The 21631-nt window shown below is 45.5% G+C and overlaps 1 protein-coding gene across 1 annotated transcript; it reads right to left on the bottom strand.

Moving 5' to 3' along the window:
* Nucleotides 1–1332: 1332 nt before the first annotated feature.
* klf15 (Kruppel-like factor 15) lies at nt 1333–11658 on the bottom strand. The gene is made up of 3 exons (XM_020536889.2): nt 11551–11658; nt 7013–8124; nt 1333–2255 (listed from the first exon to the last, which is right to left on the bottom strand). The coding sequence occupies exons 2-3, from the start codon at nt 8029–8031 to the stop codon at nt 2087–2089; spliced, it is 1188 nt and encodes a 395-aa protein (XP_020392478.2). The 5' UTR covers nt 8032–8124; nt 11551–11658; the 3' UTR covers nt 1333–2086.
* Between the last annotated feature and the right edge of the window lie 9973 nt (nt 11659–21631).

The raw sequence follows: 21631 nt of genomic DNA on the forward strand, positions 1-21631 counted from the left end.
GCTGCAGCAGTTCAAGAAGGCAGCTCACCACCACGTTCTCAAGGGGCAACTAGGGATGGGCAATAAATGCTGGCCCAGCCCAATATGCCCACATCCCATAACTCAATAAACAATAATTCCAATAAAATTAGCTTTACGTTTAGGAAGGTAGTCAAAGCCAGTCTTTCGACCATCCTGAGTGACCCTGAAAAGATTTCACTTCCCACTCCCCTCAGCAATTATTCATTCTAATTCAATTCAATTAAGTCATTCTAATTCCGCACTGAGTCCCAGCTATCACAGACCATGTCACACACAAGAGGCACAGAGCTATGGATTCAAGTCTCACTCCAGAAACACAAGCCTGACTGTTTCAATACTGAGGGAGTGTCGCACTATCAGAGGGTCAGTGCTGAGGGAGTGCCGCACTGTCGGAGGGTCACTGCTGAGGCAGCGTCGCACTGTCGGAGGGTCACTGCTGAGGGAGCGGGAACTGTCAGAGGGTCAGTGCTGAGGGAGTGCCGCACTGTTAGAGATGCCACCTTTCAGACTAAAGTTTAAAACAAGGGTCCCATCCCTCCTCTCTGTATAGGGCTAGGTGTATCTTTGACACACTTTAAAATTGAGCAGGGGAGGTATTTTCAGTTCCCTGTTTATTCCCAGCCAATTCCACTGAAACAGATGATCCAGTCATTATCACCTTGCTGTAGGTGGGATCTTGCTGTGTGTAAACTGGCTACTATGTTTCTTATCTTACAAATGTGACTACATTTTAAAAAGCAGTTCATTTGGGCTGTGACACAAATTGGGACGTTGCTGGTTTGTTTCAGGTGCTTTAGAAATGCAGCTCTTCATGGAGCTAAAACAAGTCAGTTTGGCTAAAACTGATTGCTTCCCTAAATTTTATTCGTGACCAGCTGTTTTGTTTTGAACAGCATCTGGCAACATCTCAGCTTGTTTTATTATGATTCCAGCCACAAATCATGAAATTTATTGAATTCAATTTCACAACTTGACAGAGTGGGATTTGAAGTCACAACCTCAAAGAATGACAACAAGATCTGGAGGCCATTCACTACAGTGTTTCTGTGCTGGATTCCATTTAAAATTAGTTCATTCATGTGATTTTGGCATCGCTGGCTGGGCTCAGCATTTACTGCCCATCCCTAGTTGCCCCTTGAGAAGGTGGGGGTGAGCTGCCTTCTTGAACCGCTGCAGTCCATGTGCTGTAGGTAGACCCACAATGCCCTTAGGGAGGGAATTCCAGGATACTGATCCAGCGACAGTGAAGGAACGGCAATATATTTCCAAGTCAGGATGGGGAGTGTCTTGGAGGGGAACTTTCAAGGGGTGGAGTTCCCATGTATCTGCTGCCCTTGTCCTTCTAGATGGAAGTGGTCATGGGTTTGGAAGGTGCTGTCTGAGGATCTTTGGTGATTGAGCTCTCTGTTCAGTCTCTCCCCTATTCAGCCTTACTTTTTCATGTAGTCTTATAAATTTGAGATATGCTTGCTTTCCTATAAAGGACAATAAGCCACACATTTAAAATAATGTGAAAGGATGAACTTTTGCTGGCTTATTTACACATTTCATAGACAACATGTTGCAAACAGTATCCAGTAAATAACCTTCAGTCTACATTGAGAAGTGCCACTTGCACAAACCACAGCTCAGGCAGTGAAATGGAGTCTTGCCTGTGTTTCAGAAGGAACAAAAGGGCTTTAAATGGCCATACGCTTCCATGCAGATTAACAGGAAAAGTGACGGTGAGGAACACAGCAGCTGGACACCCTTCGATGTAAGATTTGCACGGTGTGACCAGGCCAGTGGCTTGAGGTTAAAGTTTGGTAACTGGCGCTGGGCATCATAAATCCATCACCTCTCCGCAGCTATGACACCAAAGGGTTAATTACCAGCCAATCCTAACTTGGAAAAGGTCAAGGTGCAGACACCTTGCAATGGGCTTGAGTAAAACAGTGCATCTCTATCCTGGTTCCGAGCCCACTCCCTGTTCCTTGTTCACCTTCAGTTTTCACAGGAGCCCTTAGGGCTGGGTCAGCATTCCGGGCTGGGTCAGCATTCCGGGCTGGGTCAGCATTCCAGACAGTCAGTTTGCAGGCCGAGCTGTCCGACCAGTTCTGGGAAAGCGATGGACCTTGACATGTTTGGAAAGGTGGTCACTGCGAGCAAACCTCTTCTCACAGATGGCACACTGGTACGGCTTGACTCCAGAGTGAGATCGTCGGTGTCTGGATAGTTCATCGGACCTTGAGAACCTGAAGTAAAGTACCAAGAGGTTAGATAGTCATTCACCGCTATTGTCTCAACAATGGCCAACCATCTCTTCTTGCAATGCCATGTTTCACTTGCAGCTGCTGGGCTCAGTCCTTAAGGACACTGATTCTTAAAGGCTCCAATAATGAGGGCAAATTGCAAAGATTAGGTTTGTAATCCCTTAGCCAAAGAACATAGAACATAGAACAGTACAGCTCAGTACAGGCCCTTCGGCCCACAATGTTGTGCCAAACTTTTACCCTAAACCTAAGGTCTATCTAACTTCCACCCCTACCTTATACTATCATCCATATGCCTATCTAATAGCCGCTTAAATGCCCCTAATGAGGCCGACTCCACTACCCTCTCCAGCAAGGCATTCCACACCCTACCACTCTCTGAGTAAAGAACCTACCTCTGACATCTCCCCTGTATCTACCTCCACTCACTTTAAAACTATGTCCCCTCGTAATAGCTACCTCCACCCATGAATGAGTGACCTGTCTGAGCTGTTTCAGATGATCAAAGGGGTCTAGAGGGTGGATGGAGGTAAATGAATTCCTCAAGTTGGTTTAGGCGGTCGACACAAGCTGGGGAAGGGGATTGCTATAAAATTCAAGCCAGGCTATTCAACTGTGATATCAGGAAGCACGTCTTCATTCAAAGTAAACAACAAAATTAAAAATGACAATGCTTTTTTGCTGGGCCAAGGGATTAAGGAACCTGTGCAGATTAATGGAATAAAGAAGCAGAGCCGGGAACTGTTCAGAACGAAGATCGAAAGGCTTCACTCACTGTCCTTACTGTCTGAAATCAGGATGGGGGTTAGAGGATGGGGGAACGGAGGATGGGGAGGTCACAGAAACTGACAGGGGCAGTGAGAAATTCAAGAACTGCTAATTGCTTCATCTACAGCACTACAAACAGAGGGGCTGAATGGCCTGCTGTTACATCCTCATTGCAATGGGTTTTAATTTCAACACTGTGAAGACTGAGGGAATACACAGGTTGGAAAAGTGAAACCAACAGAAAGGACAGCACCGACTGTGGGGGCATTGACAATAAACACGAAAAATTTATGATAAAGTTGAATTAAAGTGTGTTTTCATGAATCATAAATGTAATGATTTGCTCACAAACTTACAGTTGCTATGTACACCTCCTCCAGATGTGATTCCTGTTTCTGTACTATCCCCGTTTTGCTTTTAACCATCTTGACTTTTGTCATTTCATCTCTCCTGCTTCCCAGCCAATCACTGAGCTTCCCATTTGTTCTGACCAACTCTCTTGATCTAAACCCTGGACTTGCATCAGACCTTCCTCAACCTTCAATCTGCCCCCAAAATATGAACACACAAGTTAGGTGTTAAATTCTTCCTTGAATAAAGTGATCAATACTGTACTTAGTCCTCCAGATGTGATCTGCCCAGTGCCCTGTATAACTGAAATGTAACATCCTTATTTTCATATTCAGTTTGCCTTGCGATAAATGATAACATTCTGTTAGCTTTCCTGATCACTTGCTGCACCTGCACACTAAGTTTGTGATACATGGAACAGATCACCCAGATCTCTCTGCAACCTCTCACAATTTCAATAATACGCTTCTGTTTGAATTCTTCCAGCTAAAATAGATGATTTCATATTTTTCCACAATATACTCCAATAGAAAATGTGAAACATACTGAAGATATTATGGAGTATCTGGACAGAGAGAGCAATCTCTGACTTTTCTGGTTCCAATTAATTGATGTGAAACATTAACTTGTATTCCCTCCCCACAGAAGCAGCCACTCCTGCAGAGCAGTTCCAGTATTTTCTGTTTTTGGCCCCAGGGTCTCCTGTAGGATCTTCCCTCCTTCAGTTTCGATTCACTATAAATTTCAGCTCATCTGAAACACTGCAGCACCACACCGCAACTCTAACCCTGCTCACTGATTTACACTGGATTCTGGTCTGTCATAACTTCACATTATCATCCTTGTTTTCAAAGCCATTTCAAATTACTGAGGGAGTGCCGCACTGTCAGAGGGTCAGTTCTGAGGGAGTGCTGCACTGTCGGAGGGTCAGTACTGAGGGAGTGCCGCACTGTCGGAGGGTCAGTACTGAGGGAGTGCCGCACTGTCGGAGGGTCAGTGCTGAGGGAGTGCCGCACTGTCAGAGGGTCAGTGCTGAGGGAGTGCTGCACTGTCGGAGGGTCAGTGCTGAGGGAGTATCGCACTGTCGGAGGGTCAGTGCTGAGGGAGTATCGCACTGTCGGAGGGTCAGTGGTGAGGGAGTGCCGCACTGTCGGAGGGTCAGTGCTGAGAGAGTATCGCACTGTCAGAGGGTCAGTGGTGAGGGAGTGCCGCACTGTCGGAGGGCCAGTGCTGAGGGAGTGCCGCACTGTCGGAGGGTCAGTGCTGAGGGAGTATCGCACTGTCAGAGGGTCAGTGCTGAGGGAGTATCGCACTGTCGGAGGGTTAGTGGTGAGCGAGTGCCGCACTGTCGGAGGGTCAGTGCTGAGGGAGCGCCGCACTGTCGGAGGGTCAGTGCTGAGGGAGTGCCGCACTGTCAGAGGGTCAGTGCTGAGGGAGTACTGTACTATCGAGGGTCAGTGCTGAGGGAGTGCCGCACTGTCGGAGGGTCAGTGCTGAGGGAGCGCCACACTGTCAGAGGGTCAGTGCTGAGGGAGTGCTGCACTGTCGGAGGGTCAGTACTGAGGGAGTGACAGAAGTCCACATGCTTTGTTATAACATTCTCCTCAACAGAAGTTTTTTTTTAAAATTCATTCACGGGATGAGGGTGTCGCTGACTAGGCAGCATTTATTGCCCATCCCTAATTGCCCAGAGGGCTGTTAAGCACTAACCACATTGCTGTGGGTCTGGAGTCACATGTAGGCCAGACCAGGTAAGGATGGCAGTTTCCTTCCCTAAAGGACCTTCTAGAACCAAGTGGGTTTTTCCAACAATCAACAAAGGATTCATGGCTATTCTTCGACTCTTAATTCCAGATTGTTATCAAATTTAAGTTCCATCATCTGCCGTGACAGGATTCGAAGCCAGGTCCCCTGATCATTTCCTGGGTCTTTTGATTAACAGTCCTGCGACAACACTACTAGGCATTCACCTCCCTTCCTGGCAGTTTTCCTTCCCAGGATGACATAGTGAACCAGATGGATTTTTCCAACAATTGGCAATGGTTGCGGTAGATTCTTAATTCCCGTTATTTTTTATTAAATTCAAATTCCATCATCTGCTGTGGCAGGATTTGAACATTAGCGGAGTTTCTGGATTAATTTCTGGATTCCTCAACCAACATTACCAAAAGCGATTACCAGGACATCATCACATCGCTGCCTGTGGGATTATGCTGTGCACAGATTAGCTGACGAATTTTCTACAACACAGCCCACCCTTTCTGTGGCAGAGAATTCCACAGGCTCCCCACTCTCTGGGTGAAGACACCTATCCTCATCTCAGTCCTAAATGGTCTATCCCATATCATTAGACTGTGACCCCAGGTTCTGGACTTCCCAGTCATCAGGAACATTCTTCCTGCTTTTACCCAATGTAGCTCTGTTCGAATGTTATAAATTTTTATGGGATTTCCCTCTGAATTATGTTGAAACCAATTTCTGCCTCAGTCACTGACCCTGGAAGAGACTCTGTGTAAGGGACTCTCTCCCACTCTCTATTCTCAATCTCAGGCATTTAATTTCCTATCTATGGACCCTTGTTCCTGACCTCTCAATGGCTGGGACTTATCAACTTCTGTCTGTCCTTCAGAAACATTTCCATCATATCATCCTGCAAGCAGCGTTATTCTGAATAGAAAGATCTGATTTTTCATTCATTCTTTCATTCATTTGTTAGTCATTCCCAAACCCGAGCAGCCTCCTGGAGAATAACAGAATAATATTTTGCCTTTTCTTACACTTTTCTGTGCTGATTTTTTGTCTGTCAAGGAAAGGAACCAGTCGGAATTCTGAATGTTCCGACCACATCACACCGACATGTGCTTGGAAGGTGGGAAGACATACATTTTAATCAGAGTCTTTTCAATCTCAACATGTTCTGAAATCTTTCATCACTGATGAAGTAGTTTTTCAAAGTGTGGGTTAATCTAGGAAACGTGGCAGCCAATTTACACACAAGGTCCCACAAACAGCGACAATATAAACGAGCAGATCATTGACTTCAGTAATGTTGTTCAGAGATTGCATGCTCTTTGTACTCATGCAGATGTAATCTCTAATTTAAAATCGAGGAGGAAGATGGGAGTTTAGATTAAATCTCATCTTTTGCTGGAGCTTCAGTTCACAATTTATCATTTTCAGTGAAGTCAGTGGGCACTCCCTCAACCCTGTTAATTGTTGTAAAAACTCATCTGGTTCACTAATATCTTTTAGGGAAGGAAACCTGCCATCCTGACCTGAGCTGGCTTGCACGTGACTCCAGACCTACAGCGAGTTGATTCCTAACTGCCCTCTGGGCAACTAGGATGGGCAAAAAAAGTGCTGGCTTAGCCAGCGACACCCACATCCCATGAATGAATAAATACAAAGGTCAAAGAGGATCAGGGACGTTCTGCTTGGTTTCCTGGTCAATTGTTAGCCCCAGTCAATATCAACAGGTTATCTGTTCCTGGTCATGTTGTTGTTTGTGAGAGACTAGATGAGTGTCAATGACCTATGATTTATTATGAAACACTTTGAGGTGTCGTGAGATGGTGAAAGATGTGACGGAAATTCTCTTTTATAACAGAATTTTTACTGACCTCCAGCCACACCCAGGCCAAGTGCAGGCGAACGGCTTCTCTCCTGTGTGTCTCCTTAAATGAGCTTTCAAATGGCTGCTCTTGGTGTACATCTTGGTGCAACCGGGAAATGTGCACTTGTGCATTTTCAGGAGCTCTGCTGGGGTCCCTTTTGGAAACTTGTGCCTCAGGAGGAGGTTGCCTTGGCCCTGGGAGCCGTCCATAACTCCGGCCATCGGCTTAGCAGCTACAGGAACCGGCGCAATCCGCACATACTGACGGGAAGCGCTCAGGTTGGCTGACTGCACAAACTGAGGCACTAGGGTAAAGGTTTGCCCTTGGATATTGACGAGGAGTTGGGCAACCTTCAGGTCCGTTCGAGGATGTGGAGCACCCGTACTGCCATGCTCCTGCTTCACCTCAACCGGTTGCAGTTGAAGAATGACTGGGATGGCTCCACCAACCTTCAATGCCTCCTCAGTATTCCTCACACTTTTGGTTTCAGACTTGACTTGCATGGGGAGCACTTTGAACTGGCCTTTGCCCTGCAGCGTGCCAGTGGATCCCAGATCACTATTTGTCTCCTCAGTCACTTCGCTTTTGGGTTCATCCTTTGAATCCACATCCATGTTCTCCTCAAGGAATTCTTCAATTTCCTCCAGTGTCGGCTGGAATGGCCCCAACCCATCCCTGACTGCCCCAAAACTGGGAAATTCCACAACCTCCTCCTTGATGATGGGATGGCCAGCCTTCTGGTCCAAACCCAGAGTTGGGAAGTTCCTCATGGAAGCCTGGGAAAGCAGGTAATCGATGATGCTGTCTCCACTCTGGTTGCTGGATGAGCTGTTACAGCCGGAGCTTAGGACCAAGGAGTCAGGACTGGAACAGGAGTGTGAGCTCGAGCAGTCACTATCATCCTCAGACACAGGGGATGGTAACATCTGGTAATTGCTGCTCTCCATCATCTTATCACCATGGTAACCCACTGATGGAGCCAGGGACAGGAAGTGGCTGTTATTGGACGGTAGATGATCCACCATGACTGCCCGAAGAATGCTGTCGGCCAACAATGGACCAATCAGATCTCCCGCTATCTGGGCTCAAATCCACAGGAAACCAATTGAACCCAGTGCCTAATAAACACAAGAAGATTTATCTTACATTTCAACAACTACACAACAGGATGCCACTTGAAATGCACAAATTCCACATTGTTTATGTTCACTAAGGACAGGGGCAGCATGGGGTTAGATACAGAGTAATGCTCCCTCTACACTGTCCCCCCATCAAACACTCCCAGGACAGGGGCAGCACGGGGTTAGATACAGAGTAAAGTTCCCTCTACACTGTCCCCCCATGAAACACTCCCAGGACAGGGACAGCACGGGGTTAGATACAGTGTATCGCTCCCTCTACACTGTCCCCCATCAAACACTCCCAGGACAGGGACAGCACAGGGTTAGATACAGAGTAAAGCTCCCTCTACACCGTGCCCCTATCAAACACTCCCAGGTCAGGGACAGCACAGGCTCACTACGAGAAGTGGGCTTGAGGGTTTGATCTGTTGTACATGTCCTCACTCCGACTGTATCTGATCTGATCGGTGTCAGCTGGGCTGCAGCAGGGAGAATGTGAATTGCAATGTCTGGGGACAGGAACTGTCCTCACAACTCACAACAGTCAAAATCACAAGGTGTGAGTTGTCAGTGTGATCAGGGACTCTCATTTCCTAACGACACTGTCTCAAATTCATCCAAACACCTCACCAGACCCTCTCACTATCCCCTATATTGTCATTCTGGCTGAACTGTGGCAGAGGACACCAGCAAGTTATTTGGCCATGGAGGGAATCACAGATTTAAGGTGATTAGAACAGAACTAAAAGTGATGTGCAGGTAAATGATCTCATCATGTTGTTGTGCTGCTGGGAAAGGTGGTGGAAACAGAAAGACTCCGAAAAGGGCATTGAAGAGATATGTAGACAGGAAACTGGCAGGCTAGAGGAAAAGAAAGCTTCAGAGAGTCAGTACAAGGCTTTGATCTGTAACAACTTCCTGTGGCATGTTGTTATTGTCATCATAGCCAGGGAGTAGAAAATAAGTGCATGCATGACTTCAGCTCAGAATAGGGTCAAATATTCAATAGTTTCTCGTGAAAGCTTTTGTGATGAAGGATATTTTGCATAAATATAAAATAGTGGGTAGAGTTAGTGAAGAGGGGAAAGCATACATGGAGCCATGGGAGAAGTGGAGCTGAGGAGTCAGGCCTTTCCCTCCTTGATGAGTATATCTCCTGCTCATGGACGGTGAATCTTTGGAGGGTCGAAGGACGGGAAGGAAATACTCCAAATTCAAAGAACACGACAGGCAGATTCAGATCTGGGGCTGCACCAGGAACAGAATATCCTTCCGATGAGACTCTCTGCTCCTTCCTTAGAAAGGTTTTGGACCTTAATTCATAACATCTTGGGACGTCCCTTTGTCAAAGCCTGGTTTGTTTTCTGTCACCTTGCCAACTCAATATCGCAGCCTGTTCCAACATCTGTGCATTTTGATAATCCGACTGGGATTTACTGGCTGCTGTCTTCCTATTGGTCCAGCCTGTATCCAACTGTGTCCTCTCCCCAGGTGGATTGAGATCAGCTCAGAGCACACCCTCTAACCAGGGAATACCCTCTTCCTTTGCACATCCATGGGAGGTGGTCATCACCGGCTAGACCACCTGAAAAATAAAATGTTAATGACGTTTAGACACTTCTGAGCAGCAAGTGCCTCAAAGCTCCTTTCTGTTAGTGAGGTATTTGTACGTTCTATGATGGAGGAAACGTACAGAGCAAGCTCCCACAAACAGTCACAGTGTAGTGACTCGGTGGTTTGTTTTGGCCATGTCCCACAATACCCTGAACTCCCGTCTCCTTTTCAAAATGGTGCCTTGGATCATCCACCTGAGGTTTCACACTTCATCTGAGCAGCAGATCGTTTGACTCAGTGCAGCAATCCCTCACCATCAATAGACAATCACCACGGTGCTCAGACCTTGGAGGGGACTTGATCCGGAACTTTCCAACCCATCGGCACAAATACGATCAAGTGGAATCTGGTCCTGGGGAACACGTTGGTGAGACAGACTGAGCAGCAATCTTAGAAGCTTCATCTTTCACTGTCCTTGTGTGAGCATTTAAAAGTTTATTCTTCGATGGTGTATCCTCACCATTCATATGTCTGATCCTTTTTTCGCTGGATGGTTACATGAGAAAGGACAACTACTCAGTGACTATAAGATGTAGGAGCAGAATTAGGCCAGTCAGCCCATCAAGCTCTGCCATTTGATCATAGTGAAATTGTTTCTCAACCTCATTCTCCTGCCTTCTCCCTGTGATTCTTCCACCCCGTTACTAATCAAGAACCTATCGAGGTCTGTCTTCAATACCTCGGTTTTCACAGCCCTCAGTGACAATGGGTTCCCTTAAGGCAAGGAGAAGTGGTTTTCCACTTAATCATGTTGGAACCTGAGAGACTACGTGGGGGTGATGCAGAGTCGGGGTCTAATGAATATTGCTAAGTTTCTGGGATAACAGTGGCTCAGCTGTCATGTGTTAGGATTCTTCTAGAAGGTTAGAACCTGTATAGCATGGAGTACACTACTCTGTAACCATACCATCATTTAAAAACTGTTCATAAACATTATCTAAAAGTCTGACTGAATAATTAGAGAAGCCAAATCAGGTCATCAGTGTTAGACTTTAGAGAAATGTATACAGAGCCGACTGCCTCTGTGACTCTCCCCTTCCTTCTCCCTCTATCCCTGCTCTCACTCCCTCTCTCCCACTCTCCAGGCTTCTCTCTCTCTCTTTGCACTATACTCCCTCACACTTTCTCCCCCATCTACCCTTCCTCCCTCTCTCTACTCCTCCTTCAACCTCTCCTCCTACCATTCCCATTTCTCTTCTCCTCTCCTCCTTCAGTGCTCCCCTTGTCCCTCCCCCCCCACTCCCTTCTCACTTTTCTCCCTCTCTTTCCTCTCTCTCCTACTCTCTCCTTCTATTCCTCCTCTCATTCTCCGTCTCTCCCATTCCTTTCTCTCTTTCTCTCCCCTACCCTGTACCTCTCTCTTCCCTTCCCTGTACGTCTCTCTCTCTCTTTCTCTCCCATTTCTCTTTCTCTCTCTCTTTCTTTTCCCTTCCCTGTACCTCTGTCTCTCTCTCTCTCTCTTTCTCTCCCATTCCTCTCTCTCTTTCTTTTTCACTCTCTCCGTCTGTCTGTTCCCCAAACTGGCCCCATATCAGTTTGACCGACAGTAACCCTCCCAAGTCTATTTTACCAGCCGGAGCTATGTCAGTGCCAAAGTCGCAGGAGAGGGGAGAGAAATGAAGACAGAGAGAAAAGGAATAATGCAGTTTCCAAGCCGCGCAGAAGTTTCTGAAACACTGAGAAAGTGACAGTATTCGGAAAGTGAACTGTCACTGATCAGACAGACTGTCAAATCAAAAATTCCACTCAGGACCATGGGTCAGTTTGCAAAATAACAGCGAGTTGTATGGAGAGTGGGCTCTGACCTACCTGAAGCAACGTGTCATTGAAGCCGGCTCTAGCTGCAGCTTGTGGGTAGTGTCAGAGGATTCACACTGTACACATGTGACTACAGACCCAGCTCTCGCCTTGCTCAACAAACTGGAGCCACTGCACTGGGGAGGCTCGCTTACTGAACCTGCTCTCATTGGTCTGGTATTCTTCATGGGGGCTGGTCCACACAACCTTTCTAAACATTCTCCTTCAGTATTTATTTTGCAACAAAGAGAGAAAGAGAGAAAAACAATCACAAAATATTGGCTTGGTTGTACACAGCTTGTGACTCATAACTCTCAGGAATTGTGTGTGTTATTTGCTGACAGTTCCCACTCCTCCAGTTCAGCTTTAGGGCTCCCGAGACGAGTGCTTCCCATTCCTCAGTAATGTGGTCAGCCATTCACAATCTCTATACAAGGAGGCTTTCAGGGAATGTTGTGTGTGTGTGTATTTACTCTGTCACCATTGGATTCTCTTTGACAGTGGCTAGGGAAACAGGAAATCATCCGTGAAAAGGTACTTTGTCATTCATTCAATAACGGAAATTGCTGGAGAAGCTCAGCAGGTCTGGCAGCCTGTGTGGGAAAACAGAAACAGGCCTAGCCTTTCGAGCCCAGTGACCCTCCTTTGGTCATTCATTCTCGGCATGTGCCCATCACCAACATTGCCCACAGCTCTCGAAATTACCAATTGTGTCTATAACAACTTTGGTTCACCCCAGGGTTGGAAGCTATTTTTAAAGAAATTATTGGCAAGGCCAGAATTTATCACCTGTCCCCAATTACTCTTGTCCAGAGAAATCCAAATTGATCCAAACAAAAAGGGTTCTGAAGAAGGGTCACTGCACTTGAAAGATGATGTGAATCTTGAACTCACTGCCTCACATGGTGGTGTTAACAGGAACTCTCAAAATATTTAAAATGTATTTAGATGAGCACTTGAAATGCCAATAGCATACAAGGCTATTATTAGACCATAAGATAAAGAAGAAGAATTAGGCCATTTGGCCCATCGGGAATGATCCACTATTTCGATCATGGCTGATACGTTTTTCAACCCCATTCTCCTGCTTCTCCCAGTGACCCCCAGATATCAGTTCAACTGATAGGGTGAGATATTGACAGTGGTCAGGAGAGTCAGGAAATTAAGGAGGGTCAGATTTTACTTGGTCTTCATACAAGGCAAATACATTCCAAAACTGATCATTCCCATCAAATCCCCTCTGTCCCTCTGATTGGTCACTCCTGATCTGTAGCAATTGCAAGACTTTGACGACTTGCACATTTGATGAGTTAAAATGTTATTGGACATGAATCTGATAAAGATCCTTTTGACCAAGTCTGTGTTTAATCAGCTTGCACCTTGTGCCACTCACACTCATTCTCTCCTGAGATGTCCTCCCATCCCTCACTGATCCGCTCCTCTTGCACTGAACATACTTCTCCTGCTCTCTGATTTATCTTGTAACATAGCCATCCCCAATGTTTCAGACATCAAGCACAAAGTGCTGGAGAAACTCAGCAGGTTTGGCAGCACCTGTGAAGAGAGTAACAGAGTTAATGTTTTGAGCCCGCTGACCCTTCTTTGAAACACTAGTGTTTCTGACCTTACCTAGGGCAGCACGGTGGCTCAGTGATTAGCACTGCTGCCTCACAGCACCAGGGACCCGGGTTCGATTCCACCCTCGGGCAACTGTCCGTGTGGAGTTTGCACATTCTCCCTGTGCCCACGTGGGTTTCCTCCGGGTGCTCCAGTTTCCTCCCGCAGTGCAAAGATGTGCAGGTTATGTGGATTGGCCATGCTTAATTACCCCATGCATGTGTAGGCTAGATAGTTTAGCAATGGTAAATGTGGGGTTACAGGGGTTGTGTGGGATGCTCTTTGGAGGGTCAATGCAGACTTAATGGGCCAAATGGCCTGTCTCTGCACTGTAGGCATTCTATGATTTCTAGTGCTCTGCATTAAATGTGGGACCATTCTTCCCCTTCTCAAGATTAGATCAGACTCCATTCAGCTCCATACCCCACTGGTCAGGAAGGAGAAACTGGCCTTAGAAAGGGAGCAGGGCTGATTTATCAGAATAATCCCAGGGTTGAGAGACTTAATTTACAAGAACAGGTTGCACAGACTAGGCCGGTATCCCTTGTGTATCAAAGATTAATGGTTGATCTGATCAACAAGTTCGGAGAGAGATTAACGCAGTTAGTAAGGTTGATAGGGAGAAATTAATTCTTCTCAAGTGGCAGCCTAGAACCAGGAGCAGAATCTTCAGGGGTGATGTGCTGCTGTAGGTCTGGCTCATTTAGTTCATGTGTTTATTGGCAGTGTTTAAAAGGTAAGCGTTCAAGACCCACAGCAGATACTTGAGCACAGTTTCTAGACTGACAGCAGTACAGAGGGTATTCTGCATTCTTGGAGATTCTGTCAGATGAGAAATTAAACTGGGGAACTGCCTGCTGCCTCTCTCTCTCACAGGGATGTAAAGGACCCAAAGACACTTCTCCGAAGAACAGCAGAGATTTCTATAAGATGTTCATAGACATCTACTTGGAGTTAGAATCTATTTATTCAGAATAACTGGTCAATCTTGTGAAATGCAAAAACCTGACTCATGCTTCCTGTTAGCCTGAGTCTATCAGATGGGTAACTTAGGGACTTTGTGTACCTTAATACACTTTTGTGATGATTTTGGAAATAGCAGGGCGTTGATTTTCAGCGCAATATCACAGTGAGATGTAATAGTACCACTGGCAAGGTTGGCATTCATTCTTCATCCCCTGGTTGGCCTGCGATAGTGAGGACGGAGCGTTTCATCTGGGGTCCTTTGTTGTTTTGAGGCTGATCGAGATGGAGCAATACAACTGAGCATCTTCATAAACTGTTTCCACAGGCAGTTCACCGTCAACCACTTTGGTGTGGGCTGTTAGGTCACCTGTCAGCCCAGACTGGGTAAAGACAGCAGATTTCCCTCCCTCATTGTGATGAGCGAAAGAAGCAAGGACAATGTGAAAGAAAAAGGATCTGGAGCACACTGCCGGGAAACGTGGTAGAGGCAGGTTCAATTGTGGCATTGGATGGTTATTAGGATAGAAATGGTATGCAGGGATATGGGGAAAAGGCAGGAGATTGGCACTAGGGGATAGAACCAGTACAAGCATGATTGCCTGAATGGACTCCTGTACTGAAACAATTCTGTGATTGTGTGATTCTAAAGGACATTAGTTGGGGCTTTCAATCTGGCAGCTTTGTGATTATTTTTACTGAGTTTTCCAACCCAGGGGAATTTGCACTGACATTCTTTGGGTGACCTGAAATGTTAACTCTGATATTTCTTTACAGATGCTGCCAGACCTGCTGAGCTTTTCCAGCAACTCCTGTTTTTGTTCCTGATTTACAGCATCCATAGTTCTTTCAGTTTTCTCTGGGTTAATTGTTGAGTATTAAAGCCTTTACACTACTCTGTCTAATTGATTGGAATTATTATACATATGCATACAACAGTGTGGAATCAGGCCCTTCAGCTCAATAAGCATTATTTATCAAGTATCTGGTGTATCTTTCAGAGTTAATTCTTACTCAGGCTATTTGAGCTCGAGAATGTTAATTTGATCCATGTAATCACTTTTTGGATCAGAACTCTCACAACTTCCTTGAGTAAATACTACTAAAACCTGCCAAAAATATATCAGTTAAAATTGTTGTGCTTCAAAATCAAGTTGGAGTAACTTATGACATCTTCCAAAACACATAAATATGGCAATGGCAATCTGAGCAACGTATTGGATGAGGTTTTCAAACTTGGGATCCAATCAGACAAAATATTTCATTCTGTTTATCAGTTACAAGCAGATGCAGTCAGTTTGGTCTATCATATCAAATTGTCATCTGGTTGGGAAAGTGTAGAAAGAAATGTATGTCTAATCTGCCCTGGGTGTGTTTGATGGGCCAGTGTGGCAGGAGGTTCACATTGTATCTAACCCCATGTTGTCCCTGTCCTGGGAGTGTTTTGATGGGGACAATGGAGAGGGTGAGAGGGTCAGGTACTCAGGGAGTGCCACACTATCAGAGGGTCAGTACTAAGGGAATGCAGCACTGTGAGAGCGTCAGTAAAGAGGGAGTGCTGCACTGTCGGAGGGTCATTGCTGAGGGAGTGCCGCACTGTCGGAGGGTCAGTGCTGAGGGAGTGCCGCACTGTCTGAGGGTCAGTACTGAGGGAGTGCCGCACTGTCGGAGGGTCAGTACTGAAGGAGTGCCGCATTGTCTGAGGGTCAGTACTGAGGGAGTGCCGCACTGTCGGAGGGTCAGAACTGAGGGAGTGCCGCACTGTCGGAGGGTCAGTACTGAGAGAGCGCCGCACTTTCAGAGGGTCAGTGCTGAGGGAGTGCCGCACTGTCAGAGGGTCAGTACTGAGGGAGTGCCACACTGTCGGAGGGTCAGTACTGAGAGAGCGCCGCACTTTCAGAGGGTCAATACTGAGGGATTGCCTCACTGTCAGAGGGTTACTACTGAGGGACTGCCTCACTGTCAGAGGGGCAGTACTGAGGGAGTTTCACACTGTCAGGCGATCAGTGCTAAGGGAAAGCAGCTTCTAGCGATGTTTCACAGGGTTATGCCCCTTTGACACCATCACCTCAATAACTTGCTGTGATCTCTCTACCTTAATTAGTTTGTACAGTTTTGGATTACTTGTTTCTTTGGTTAGACCCTCGACATGCGACTTTTCTACCTATCATGTTATTCCAGCCATTTGGTTTGTTTCCAGCACCACCTAATTTTTAATTTGTTGTAATTATCTCTCTGCCTCGATTAATTGGATTAAAGGTCATCCTTTCACTTGCTATTCAGCTGTTGACACTTTACTCACACTGTCAGACACTTTTGATCACCTACAGAGACTTATTATTAAGCCTGTCGACACTACACTCTCACAATTTGTATGATCTTTTGATCTCTCTGTCTATAAATTCTATGCCTGTGTGCTTCTTTTCACTTCACCTGATGAAGGAGCAATGCTTCAAAAGCTTGTGATCTCAAATAAACCTATTGGACTATAACCTGGCATCATGTCGCTTCTGACCTTATGCTCCTTGCTGTTTGAGGTATATTTTAATGATTTAAATTTAAATGTAAGAGGCATGTTTGGGAAATATGCAGACACCACAAAAATATTGTAGCTGGAAGTGAAGAGGGCAGCACCAATGGTTTGGTTGAGTGGGTGGAAAATTGGCAAATATAGTTCAATCCAGAAATGCAAGGTTATATATTACTAAGGACAAAAGAATCAAGGGGATACATAATAAACAGGAGGGTATTGAAAGGGGTCGAGGAAGTGTGGGACCTTGGGGGTACATGCCCACAGATCATTGAAGGTGACAGGGCAGGTAGATAAGTGGTAAAGAAGACACATGAGATTATTTCCTTCGTTGGGCGAGGATTGAATTCATGAGCAGGAATGTAACGCTAAAAACTATATGAAATACTGGTTAGGTTACAGCTAGGGTTTTGTCATCCATTGTAGTCACCACATTACAGGAAGAAGATAATTACTCTGGAGAGAGAACAGAGGAGATTTACAAGAATGTGGCCAGAGCTTGAAAATTGCAGCAATAAAGAAAGGTTGGATAGACTAGAGTTATTTTCCTTAGACCAGAGGAGGCTGAAGGTGACTTAATTGAGGCATGCAAAATAATGAGGGACTTGGACAGAATGAACAGGATAGACCTGTTTCCTTTAGCAGTAAGGTCAGTTACGAGGGACACAGATTTGCAGAAGGATTTGTAGAAGGATGAGAGGAGACATGAGGAAAAGTATTTTTTCACCCAGACTGTGGTGGGTGACGGCATTTGGCTACCCAGTTTGATGGTGAGGCAGTAACCTCTACCTATATCAGCACCTGAAGTGATGTTTCCTACAAAGCTATACAGACCAGATACTGGAAAATGGTATAAGAAAAAGTGACCAGTTTATTCCAGCATTCTGACCCAGCGACAGTGAAGGAATGACAATATATTTCCAAGTCAGGATGATGAGTAGTTTGGAGGGGGACTTGCAGGGGGTGGTGTTCCCATGTATCTGTTGTCCTTCTAGATGGAAGTGGTCATGGGTTTGGAAGGTGCTAAGGATTTTTGATGAATTTCTGCAGTGCTTAATGTGCATGGTACCACACTGCTACTACTGAGCATCGATGGTGGAGGGAATGGATGTGGGGCAATCAAGCAGGCTTTGTCCTGGATGATGTCAAGCCTCCTGAGCTGCACTCATCCAGGCAAGTGGGGAGTATTTTGTCACAATCCTGACATGTGCCTTGTTGTTGATGAAGAGGCTTTGGGGAGTCAGGAAATCAGTCACTTGCCACAGTATTCCTAGCCTCTGACGTACTCTAACAGCCACTGTGTTTGCCTTCATCTGTAACCTTCAGCTGTAACCTAACCAGTATTTCATATAGTTTTTAGCATTACATTCCTGCTTGTGTATTCAATACCTCACCCAACGAAGGAAATCATCTCATGTGTCATCTTTATCATTTATCTACCTGTCCTGTCACCTTCAATGATCTGTGGGCATGTACCCCCAAGGCCCCTCACTTCCTCCACCTCTCTCAATAACCTCCTGTTTATTATGTATCCCCTAGATTCTTTTGTCTTTAGTAATATATAACCTTGCATTTCTGGATTGAACTCTGCCTTCATCTATCTTCAGTGATCAGCTTCTGGCAGAGTGGCAGACATTGTCTACATGGACTTTAGCAGGGCTTCCAACAAGGTCCCGCATGGTAGACTGGTTAGTAAGGTTAGATCACACGGGATCCAGAGAGCGATAGCCAAATGGATACAAAATTGACTTGATGGTAGAAGACAGGGATGGTGGTAGAGGTTTGTTTTTCAGACTGGAGGCCTGTGACTAGCAGTGTGCTGCAAGAATTGGTTCTTGGTCCACCATTATTTATCATTTATATCAACGATTTGGATGAGAATATAGGAGGTATGGCCAGTACATTTGTAGACAGCACCAAAATTAGTGGTATAGTGGACTGTGAAGAAGGTTATCTAATTGTACAACAAGATCTTGATCACATGGGACTCTGGGCCAAGAAGTGGCAGATCGAGTTTAATTTAGATAAATGTAAGGTGTTGCATTTTGGTGAGACAAACCAGGGCAGGACTTATGTAGATGATGGTAGGGCCCTAGGAGTGCAGGTGCATAGGCCCTTGAAGGTAGCTTTGCAGGTAGACAGGGTGGTGAAGGCCATTTGGCATGCTTGCCGTGATTGGTCAGCATAATGGGTATAGGAGTTGGGATATCATGTTGTGGCTGTACAGGACATTGGTGAGCCACTGCATACAATTCCAGTTGCCCAGCTACAGGAAGGATGTTGTTAAACTAGAAAGGGTACAGAAAATTTTAGAAGGATGTTGCCAAGACTGGAGGGTTTGACTTATAAGGACAGTCCGGATAGGATGGGACTTTTCTCCCTGGAGCGTGAGGCTGAGGGGTGACCTATAAGAGGTTTCTAAAACCATGAGGGGCATAGATAAAGTGAATAGCTTTTTCTCGGGATAGGGGGGTCCAAAATTAGAGGGCATAGGTTTAAGGTGAGAGGGCAAAGAGGGACCTGAGGGGCAACTTTTTCACACAGAGGGTGGTGCATATTTGGAATGGGCTGCCAGAGGAAGTGGTAGAGGTGGGTACATTTAAAAGACATATGGATAGATACATGAATAGGAAAGATTTAGAGGGATATGGGCCAAACACAGGAAAATGCCTGGTTGGCCTGGACAAGTTTGACCGAAAGGTCTGCTTCCATGCTGCAGGATTTTATGACACTGGTAACCCCCTCAAGATGTTGATAGTGGAAATTTCAGTGACGGTAATTGTATTGGATATCAAGGGGTGATGGTTAAGATTCTCACTTGTTGATGATTATTGTCAGAACTTGTGTGGTGTAAAAACATACTGACCACTTGTCAGCCCAAGCATAAATGTTGTCCAAGTTTTATTGCATATGGACACGGACTGCTTCAGTACAAGGAGGCAGCACTGCTGCCCTTCACACTCAGGTGACTGTCTGTGTGGAGTTTGCACATACTTTCCATGTCTGCGTGGGTTTCTGCCGGGTGTTCCAGTTTCGTCCCACAGTCCAAAGATGTGCAAGTTAGGTGGATTGGCCACATTAAATTACCCATAGTGTTCAGGGATGTGTAGATTTGGTGCGTCACACATAACCCAAGAGACAAAAAAAATTTCTCATCTCTGTCCTAAAAAGGTGAACCCTAATTTTAAAACAATGCCCCCCATATTTCATGATCCACCCACAAGAGGAAACATCCTTCTACATCTGCCTTGTCAAAACTTTGAGGATCCTACACGTTTCAATCAAGTCTGCTAAATCCCAGAAGAATCAAGCCCAGTCTGTCCAACATTTCCTCATAAAACAAACCACTCATTCCAGGTACCAATCTCATGAACCTCCTCTGAACAACCTCCAGGGCATTTACATCTTTCCTTAAATAAAGAAACCAAAATTACACACTGTATTTGGGATGTGATCTCACCAATGCCTTGTACACTGAAGCATAACATCCTTACTTACATATTTATATGTACAAGATGATGAGAGGCATAGATAGAGTGGATAGTCAGAGACTTTTTCCCAGGGCGGAAATGACTATTACGAGGGGGCATAATTTTAAGATGATTGGAGGACAGTTTAGGGGAGATGTCAGAGGTAGGTTCTTTACGCAGTGAAATGCACTGCCGGCAGTGGTAGTGGAGTCAGATACTTTAGAGACTTTTAAGCGACTCTTGGATAGGCACATGGAGGATAGTAAAATGGAGGGCATGCAGGCTAGTTTGATCTTAGTAGGATAATAGGTTGGCACAACATGTGGGCCAAAGGGTCTGTACTGTGCTGTACTGTTCTACATTCTATATTTAATTCCTCTTGTAATAAATGATAGCATTCCATTAGCCTTAATCACTTGCTGTACCTGTACACTAATTTTTCTGTGATACACACACAAGAACATCAAAATATCTCTGTATCTTGGAATTCTGCAGTCATGTGCAGCGGGATTGACGTGTTGGGGTGCATCAATTACAAAAGAAGTTAGTATGCAAGTAAAACACTCAGTATTTAGTGCACTCAGCTGTTTTTTTTAAATGTTATTTGCAGTGCATTTAATTGGCTGAAGACTGGCACTTGTGATGCTGTGAACTGTCACTAGATCATTACCACTCTCTTATCATTAGTTGAGGGATTGCTTCACTCTGTCTATCGCATGCTGTTTCTGCTATAGCCTGCATTACATTTTAACCAAATTGGCACCTTACAATGCTCTCTATACTCCTCACTGAACCAGCTTAATGGCAATGGCGGTGTGGGATATGCCAGGCAATGAGCTAAGAGTACAATTCTGCAGCTGCTGATGGCTGACAATGCCTCTTGGATGCCATGGATGCCAGTTGCTAGATGCATTTTGAATCTATCACCCATTTAGCAGAGTGCTCATGCCACACATGATGGAGCATGTGCTCCGTGTGAAGATGCAACTGTCTCCACAAGGAGACACTGATGTCACTCCTACCAATGACTGCCATGAACAGATGGATCTGGAAAAGGTCAATTGGTGAGGATATTGTAAACTTGGTTTTATCCTTGTGTCGGTTCTCCTTTCACTGATCATAGCCACAGTTTAACAGCTATGTGCTTCAGGATTTGGCCAGCTCAGTCAGTGGTGGTGGTTATCAGTTTCTCAATTATGGAGTTACAAGTTCACCAAATGTAAACTCCCTCCAACTGTATCTGACTCCTCAATCCCTCCAACACCATCTCACTCTCTCCTTTACAGTCTCGCACTCACCAAAAGCACCTCCACATTCTTACTGTCTTTGACAGTGCCTCACTCCCTCTGACATCATCCATAGCCGTGCACTCAAACCCTGCAGTAACTTTGAATGAAAGTCAGAGAACAGCCAAATGGCCACATGAGAACTGAGATAGTAGGAACTGCAGATGCTGGAGAATCCGAGACAACAAGGTGCAGGGCTGGATGAACACAGCAGGCCAAGCAGCATC

The sequence above is a fragment of the Rhincodon typus genome, chromosome 16 (assembly GCF_021869965.1).
Source record: "Rhincodon typus isolate 14 chromosome 16, sRhiTyp1.1, whole genome shotgun sequence".
In the NCBI taxonomy this organism is placed as follows: Eukaryota; Metazoa; Chordata; class Chondrichthyes; order Orectolobiformes; family Rhincodontidae; genus Rhincodon; species Rhincodon typus.

What these genes read in the sequence shown, in the direction of transcription:
- klf15 (XM_020536889.2), bottom strand. Translation starts at nt 8,031, where the DNA reads ATGGTGGATCATCTACCGTCCAATAACAGCCACTTCCTGTCCCTGGCT. An exon ending in TGGCCTGGGTGTGGCTGGAG is followed by an intron (nt 2,256 to 7,012) that starts GTCAGTAAAAAT and finishes ACTTTACTTCAG; the next exon opens with GTTCTCAAGGTCCGATGAAC.